This window comes from Bidens hawaiensis, unplaced genomic scaffold (assembly GCF_021521415.1).
Source record: "Bidens hawaiensis isolate Kalapana, Puna unplaced genomic scaffold, B.hawaiensis_p1.1 tig00001461_1, whole genome shotgun sequence".
NCBI classification, from domain to species: Eukaryota; Viridiplantae; Streptophyta; class Magnoliopsida; order Asterales; family Asteraceae; genus Bidens; species Bidens hawaiensis.
In genome coordinates, this window is record NW_027491082.1 from 4,136,432 (window position 1) to 4,144,707 (window position 8,276).

An 8,276-nucleotide genomic window follows, 5' to 3' on the forward strand; every position below is an offset into this window, starting at 1 on the left:
TGCAATTTCAAAACCTTTATGTAATCTTTTATTGAATGATGTCCCTTTTGAGTTTACTAATGAGTGTTTGCAAGCGTTTGACAATTTGAAGGAAAAGTTAGTATAAGCACCAATCCTACAATCACCGGATTGGTCAAAGCCGTTCGAGATTATGTGTGATGCTAGTGATAGCACGGTGGGAGCGGTTTTGGGTCAAAGAGTGGACAAAAAGCCAGTGGTGATCTATTATGCAAGCAAAACTTTATCCGAGGCATAATTGAATTACACCACCACCGAAAAGGAGTTGCTTGCGGTGGTGTATGCCTTAGATAAGTTTCGCTTGTATATTTTGGGAAGTAAAGTTGTGGTGTACTCGGATCATAGTGCGGTGCGTTATTTGATGGAAAAGAAATATGCGAAGCCACGTTTGATTCGATGGATGTTATTATTACAAGAGTTCGATCTGAAATTCGTGACAAGAAGGGTTGTGAGAATGTAGTTACGGATCAATTGTCGCAAATTATCCTTGAGGGTGTTGATGATCCGAATGAGATAAACGAGAAATTTCTGGATGAACAGTTGCTTGTTGTTTCAGCCGCACCGTGGTATGCTCATTACGTTAACTATTTGGCCACGGGGGCGATTCCGGAATTTTGGTCAAAGAAAAGAAGGCAACAATTCGCAGCCCAAGTTAAGCAATACATCTGGGATGAACCGGATCCCTTCAAGATTGGAGCAGACCAAGTAGTGAGAAGAAGTGTACCTGAGAATGAAGTACAAGAGATTTCAAAACATGCCCATTCATCGGCATGTGGTGGCCATTTTAGTGGTTCTAAAACTTGGTACAAGGTACTAATGTGTGGGTTTTATTGGCCAACAATTTTTAAAGATGCCAATGAATATGCTAGGCATTGTTTAAATTGTCAAAGAATAGGGGGTATATCGAAGAGAAATGAAATGCCTCTACAACCTATCTTGGTTGTTGACAATTTTTTATGTATGGGGCATAGACTTCATGGGCCTATTTCCAAACTCGTGTGGGTATCTCTATATTCTTGTTGCAGTTGATTATGTGTCAAAGTGGGTAGAAGCGGTTGCAACAAGAACTAATGATCATTCCGTGGTGTGCAAGTTTGTTCAATCCAACATCTTCTCAAGGTTTGGGATTCCCCGAGTTATCATAAGTGATGGTGGATCGCATTTCAAGAATTTTTCATTTGGAAAATTGATGTGTGTCTAATAACCCTATAACAATGACCCTCACGACTAAGCTTTAATATTAAAACGAAAATCCTAAAACCACACACAACCGGCAAGTGTACCGATCGCAAGTAGTATAGACCTAGGAAGTCCGAGTATAGAACACGTGGACACGTAAGACGCTAACGATTACTAACCCTAGACAAGACCTACCTTAGAATAATATTTAATTGATTTTTGATTTTTAATTACTTAACAGGACTAACTGGACTAACTAACAAAACTTACCAAAAATAGAAAACTTAACGACAAACTAACTGTGTTAACTTAGGATGGAGAAAAACGTCTACCTAGGTCTGAATCAAATTGTAGGCCTAACAAGCTAATGGATTGAATGACTTCAAGACACCGGTCCCTAAAGATGACACGACTAAGGATCGCTCGGGCTCACTGGATCACCTCTCGGTCTCACTCAACAAGCCTAAACTACTCAAAATCGCCTAAAATGACCAAACCGGGAAACAATTGCTAACGTGTTCTAATGAAGGATCACCTCTCGGTCTCACCAACACTCGACCCTAATGGCAATGAATACTACACAACCAAGGATAGAGGAACAATTCAACTTAAACCAAAATAGATCAACTAGTCGCTCAAAACACCTAAACCTGACAAGAAACGAACTCGCTCTCGCGCAATCCTTATTCTAGCATGCAAAGGCAATGAGACAACCCTAACTTCTTATCACCTCTCGGTCTCAAAGAAGGTGTTTAACCGTTGTACTTAATTCAAATAATCACGCAACAAAACCCTACGGTGGTACCTACCGCAAACAAACCCTAAACACAAAGTCTAGAATCAAACAATGCACCGATCAATCAATACAAAACTAATCAAACGACACACGGGGTTTATGCAATGAATCACCAAAATTTCCAGCCCTTAAACACAACCTATTTCATGTCTAAATCAAACTTTACAATAACAATTAAGGTCTATTAATCAAACAATCCATAAAACCTATCAAACACTAACAATAATCATCATTCCAAGGTAGAACTAACAAGATTAGCCGAGAATCATAATTGGACAGCAGCTAGCATTCGATAGAAACATTATATAACTCATACTAATCATCATAATAATCATCCAACAATCAATTCTACTCATAAACAATTCAATCTCTTAAGCAATTGCAAAACAATTCAACAATTAAGCAAGAAACTAAAATTGTATGAACAATGAAAAAGATGTAAGGATATGAAATGTTCCGGGGCTGCTATCGGCTGTAAAAAACAGTGGTGAATGATCCCGAGGCTTGGTTCTTGTGTCTTCTTCCTTCCCTAGCCGCCACAAGTCCTAAACCTAAACCGAAAAAACTTTTTCTCTCTTCCTCCCTTGCTGTGAATTGCGATCCGCCAATACTAGGGCTGTTAGGGTTTTTATTTTTTTGTTTTTTTCTTTTTATGTTATAATATTGTAAGTAATGGGCCTCCATGATTCATATGGGTCGGGCTTTGAGCTTTTTCTTGAACTTGTATGCGTAAAAGGCTCGTAAGCTCCTCGAAAAGTCCCGATTTCTCTTCCTTGTAACCCAAAACCTACATGATTATTAAATATATGTAAAACCTATATAAATTAAGTAAAAGCACATAAAATATAATACAAAACGTAGATAAAACGTGTGGAAAATACGAGTGTTTTACAACACATCAAAAATTGTTGAAACGTTATGGTGTGAATCACCGAATTGCAACGCCTTACCATCCTCAAACAAGTGGCCAAGTTGAAGTTTCGAATCAACAAATCAAAGAAATTTTAATGAAGACGGTGCGGGTTGATAGAAAAGATTGGTCGATTAAGTTGGAGGATGCATTGTGGGCCTATCGCACGGCCTACAAGACACCGATCGGTACCACTCCTTATCGGTTGGTGTATGGGAAGGGTTGTCATTTGCCAATGGAGTTGGCTCACCGAGCATTATGGGCAATTAAAAATGTTAATTTGGATTACAAGGAAGCTGGTGACTTAAGGAAGTTGAAATTGAACGAATTAGAAGAAATTCGGGATGAGGCATATGAATGTGCATCGAATTACATAGAGAAATTGGAGAGGGTGCATGATGCCAAGATAAGGAAACGAACATTTGAGGTTGGGCAAAAAGTGTGGCTTTATAATTCAAGACTCAAACTGTTTCCCGGGAAGCTTAAAAGCAAATAGATGGGCCCGTATGTGATCACAAGAGTCGGGAGGTTTGGTGATATGGAGATTGAAGACAAGCAAAGTCAAGTTAAGCAAGTTGAGAACGGACATCGCCTCAAACCATATTTAGAAGGTAAGGATTTGAAGATGATTGATAAAGATAAGGTGAGTTTCCTTCTAAGCTCACCGGATAGCTCCATTTCGTAAAAGAAAGGCCCAGGTATGTTGTTTAGCGTAAATAGCTTTTGTTAAAAATTTATTTTTAAAATTACCTTTCTCGTGCGAGTGTGTTCGAACCAAGTGTGGGGAAGTTCGTATGGATTTCTTTACCGTGTTGTGGACAACTCGGGATTTTCATGGGGGGTAGGGTAATTTTGAGTTTTGTCGTATTATTGTCATTTTCTTTCTTTTAGTCGAGTGTAAAAAAAAATTCAGGGTCCACCGTGGACCACAGTGCACACCGTGGCCCACGGTCTAGTTACCGTAGGTCACGGTCAAGGTTTTGGCCATGGTACGGTACACTCTGTTCGTTTTGGTTCAACATCACCGTGGACCACGGTTCCAACCGTGGCCCACGGTCCAGCGGTTTTTTTCAGTTGACTTCAGTCAACCGTGGACCACGGTTCACACTATGGCCCACAGTGCGCCTCCCACTGCTGCTGTTTGACGGGTTTTTAGGTAAAGAAAAGGTGAGTTTAAATTATTTACAACAATTCCCAGCCACAAAACTTACCAACCACCCTCTCCTTCTTCACACACTCCTCTTTAAAACCCTAATTTCACCATCTCTTTCTTCCAATTAACAACCAAAATCCAAGTTTCTTAACCCGATAGTGAGTGAATTTCTGTGAGATTTAACAATACAAACCTTATTCCCTCTCATTCTCAAGTGTTATCCCGTTTTTGAGGATTTGGCTCCCGAATATTTCAAAGATTTTTTGGGGTTTTTTTGTTTGCTTGTGAAAGATTACTTGTTTATCATCCTAAAACATCAACCAAGATATGTATTTGTCAATTCGTTATAGACATTGCAATTTGTGAAGGTAGTGTTGATTTGTGTAAACCCACTTGCTTGTAAAATGTAATGGTTATATGTTGTAGTCGTGGATAAGAGATAAATGCTTGAAATTGGTGATTTTTCATGGAAAAGTTGAAAAATTAAGTGTTTATTGAAATGAAGTGATATTGGTTAACTATATAATGAATTGTTTATCCACGACTATGGTAACAAGCAAGTGTGGGGAGGGGATATCGAATTGACTTGGTTTGTTTTTGGTGGTTTGTGTGTATAGATGGGAAGGAGTTCGGACAAGGGAAAAGGAAAGGCGGCATCTACAAGTGGTCGGGCCGCCCATGCCAAAAGACAACGGTTGCGAGAAGAGCAAGAGCATGTGCAAGTAGAAATCCCAAAACCCGACTGGAAGGGTGGGGTATTATCGAGTTATGCTTCAGAATGGCAACCTGAGTTGTTCAAGGATAAGATGAGTACCATAAGAGAAAGGTTGGAAGGGTTCATGTGTGAGAAGGATGTGACCGACTCAGGGTTTGAAGCGTTTGGCTTGTTCGACAAATTCGAAGCATTAGGTTGGGAAGCTGCTCTCCAGTGTTACGATAGAGAGAGCACGGTGTTATATGACAAGGAGATTAAGGAGTGGGTATCTACCTTGAGGTGCCCACCGTTTAGGAAGGGTTCGGAGATGAAGTTGATCGGTACTGTGGGTGGAACGACGGTGGAGATGTCTTTCGAGACACTCAGTCAAATTACTCAGTTCGACAGCAAGCCATTCAATTCGTACGTCTATCCGTCGGTTAGAGATTTGTTTGACCATCCTGACAAAAGTCCGCAATGGTATAATATATTATCGTCGGTATTGAAAGGGGGTAGAGGTACAGGGTCGAACTTTAAAAGAAAGGAGTTGAGGATTGAAGCGCAATTGTTGATGACAATATGTTTGTCCAATGTGGTACCCCATCGGAGCGACATTTCTGTGGTGAGAAACAGTGACATGCCAGTTTTGGCTGCATTGATGACTGGCAAGCCGCGAATTTCATTTCGCTACTTAGCCATGTTAAACATATGGACGAGTAGAGAGAGCAACAAGAGAAAGTTAATCCCTCACTGCCGATTGACCACGGCGATACGGAAGTTGCATGGCACCATTCCAGCAGGCGCAATTGGGTTGAAGAAGATATTTACGGAACACAAGTTGGATGCGTTGGGGCCCGGTTGGATATATACTAAGAGCAAAAGATACCATCAGTTGAAGAACGGTAATGAGAAATGGAGAGTATTAAGGGAGGATGTTGAACAAGAAGCGGGTGAAGACCAGGAGGAAATGATGGAGGAAAGAAGTGATGATGAAGACATGGAGGTAGTGGGTGGTGATGAGAATGCGGGTGGTAGTGGATCCCAACAAAGGGGTTGGCACTATTCTTCGGGATATGCTTCATATGGAGACAATTGGGCCCACATGGGTTTGATAAATGAGGTGGTGAAGAGGCATCGGCCCTCCACTTTCGATAATTGGTCGGAGGAGTCCCGAGCCCTTTTCGACCACCAAACTTTCATGGGGGCTTATCATGAACAGGCCGAGAAAGAGAGGCATGACCGTAACGAGATGTGGAATCGTGCTCACGCCAATGCGCGGGAGCACGAATCAAACATGCGGTATATGGATGACCGAAATAGGAGAATGCACGAACAATGGCATGCAGATGAAGAGGTCGTTCCAGATCCACCAAGTGTGGATTACACATCTTTACCTCCATATGATGGCTCTGTGCGATATCCCGAGCCTCCATTGCATCACTCCATGTGGGTGGACCCGATGCAGTCGATGGCACCACCACCACCATCATCGAGAGAAGGTAGCAGCAGCGGAAGTGGAGCTTTTAACTTTGGTGAATTTTCGGACTTTATGACCTCCTTTTCGGGCCGCCACAACCGCCCTATCACTGATTGGACTTCATCATACCAGGTGCACTTTGTTTTGTATATTTTGTGTATATTGGTGTTTTTATGCTATGATTTGTGTATTTGGGGGTTGGGAGGAAAATGTTATGGTTATGACAATTGGTGGTGTTTTTTGTGTTTTATTTCCTAAAAACCATACATTGGGGACAATGTATCCCAAGTGTGGGGATGGGAAATTTTTTGTTAAATTTAAAAATTTTTAAAAATATATATATAAAAAAATAAAAAATTTGAAAGAAAAACACTGGAAAAGTGGTAAGATTGTCGGGGCAAAGTTTTGGTCCCCTTTCATGGTCATAATTCCCCAAAAAAATCAAGTTTGCTTAGCTATGTTAAAAGTGTGGTCGAGTAGTATTCTAGGCAAGGTTAGCATGCTTTCGGTTTATCAAATCACATAACATGCCCATAGTCACTTGGGTATTGGGGAAAACGAAGAGCGGTGACGGAATGGTTATTCTCCGTTAGAACTTGTGCCATCAATGCACTTCGAGACCTTAGCTTGGCATAAATGCAAAAGTGATTGACGCATGTAGGTTAAAGCCTCGTCTCGGATGAGTGTAAGTGCGGGTTTTGGGGGTTGGGCCTCATAAATTACATGTATGAGCGTGGGTAATGAGAGGGGCGGGGGGTTGGTTCCTTTAGGAAACCTATTTGGGCCTATTCTTCCTATTTAATTAACCCCGATGTATTTAGGAGACGATCCGGCTTGATAGGTTTCTTTGTAATTGTAGTTGTTTTGATTTTAATCAATAGAGAGTAGTATTTAAGGGTTTATGCAAGTTATTATTAAAAAAATAAATAAAAAATAAAAAATGATGAAAAAAAAAGAAAAAATGAGAAAAGTTGAAGCAATGTTTAAAGTCATGTGTATCAAGTTGATGATACAAGTCGCGTATAAGTAGTGTGTTCTTTAGTTTATTTTAGTTTTGATGTAACAAGCCGGGTCGGATCATTTGAGCCACTTTCAATATTCCCCATTCCATACCCTTACACCTAGCCCCATTACAACCCATTTAAGACCTCTTAATTTGCGTTTGTGTTAAAGCACGAGTGGTGGAGATTTGACGGTGGTACAAGCGTATGCGAGGAGAATCGAGTATGATTGTGATATTTGGAATGGTTACTGATAAGTGAGTTAATGAGTGACGGTCTGTTATGTATGAGTAAAGACCGAAAGCATGTTAAGGTTGACTAGAATTCTATGTTTTAAAATATAATATCAAGTAAGCTAGTGCAAACCTCTAATTATGTGGGAATAGGGTATGACTCGGGACCTTGACCAAGCCGGGCTTGTGGTATGTTTGGTGGTGTGTTTTGAAAACAATTGTGGTTTCAAGTGTTGCTTGAGGGCAAGCAACGTGTAAGTGTGGGGATGTGACGGGTGGATCATAGAGCCACCCTTAAGTGTAGTAATTCTTATTAAATCGCGTGCGTTTATGTTTAATTTCAAGGATTTTGAATACTACATTATATTGTGTGATTGCAGGTTTGAAAAGCTAAAAGGACAAAACAACAAGATCATAGGCGAAGACGGTGAAGAAAACGGAGCTAGAACGAGAAAATTATGAAGAAAACAAGAAAACTCGAAGCAGCTCCACCGTGGCCCACGGTGCATACCGTGGACACAAATCTAGCAAAACCCACCGTACCGCGGGTTGTATGGGGACCGTGGAGGAGACCGTGGCCCACGGTCCAAACCGTGGACCCCGGTCCATGTCGTAACAGCAGGTGTCTTTTGGGGTTAATTGGCCGTTTTGGCTAATCTTTTCATTAGCTTTTCATCAAGAAACATTAGAGGACGTTTTTTGGAGTGCAAGACATTGTTTTTGGGTTTTGTAATCATTGGATTATGTTCTTGATTGTTATAAACGAGAATTGAAGTGATGATTCATCAAACCATGTGTGGCTAATTCCCTTTGTG

The 8,276-nt window shown here is 40.8% G+C and overlaps 1 protein-coding gene across 1 annotated transcript; it reads left to right on the forward strand.

Annotated features, from left to right (window-relative positions):
- The first annotated feature begins 414 nt into the window (after positions 1-414).
- LOC143579224 (uncharacterized) lies at positions 415-3,399 on the forward strand. Its single transcript, XM_077062599.1, has 3 exons — positions 415-916; positions 990-1,137; positions 3,024-3,399. The coding sequence occupies exons 1-3, from the start codon at positions 415-417 to the stop codon at positions 3,397-3,399; spliced, it is 1,026 nt and encodes a 341-aa protein (XP_076918714.1).
- The last annotated feature ends 4,877 nt before the right edge of the window (positions 3,400-8,276 follow it).

What these genes read in the sequence shown, in the direction of transcription:
- LOC143579224 (XM_077062599.1), top strand. Translation starts at nt 415, where the DNA reads ATGGATGTTATTATTACAAGAGTTCGATCTGAAATTCGTGACAAGAAG. An exon ending in AAATTGTCAAAGAATAGGGG is followed by an intron (nt 917 to 989) that starts GTATATCGAAGA and finishes TATGGGGCATAG; the next exon opens with ACTTCATGGGCCTATTTCCA. An exon ending in CAATCCAACATCTTCTCAAG is followed by an intron (nt 1,138 to 3,023) that starts GTTTGGGATTCC and finishes GCGGGTTGATAG; the next exon opens with AAAAGATTGGTCGATTAAGT.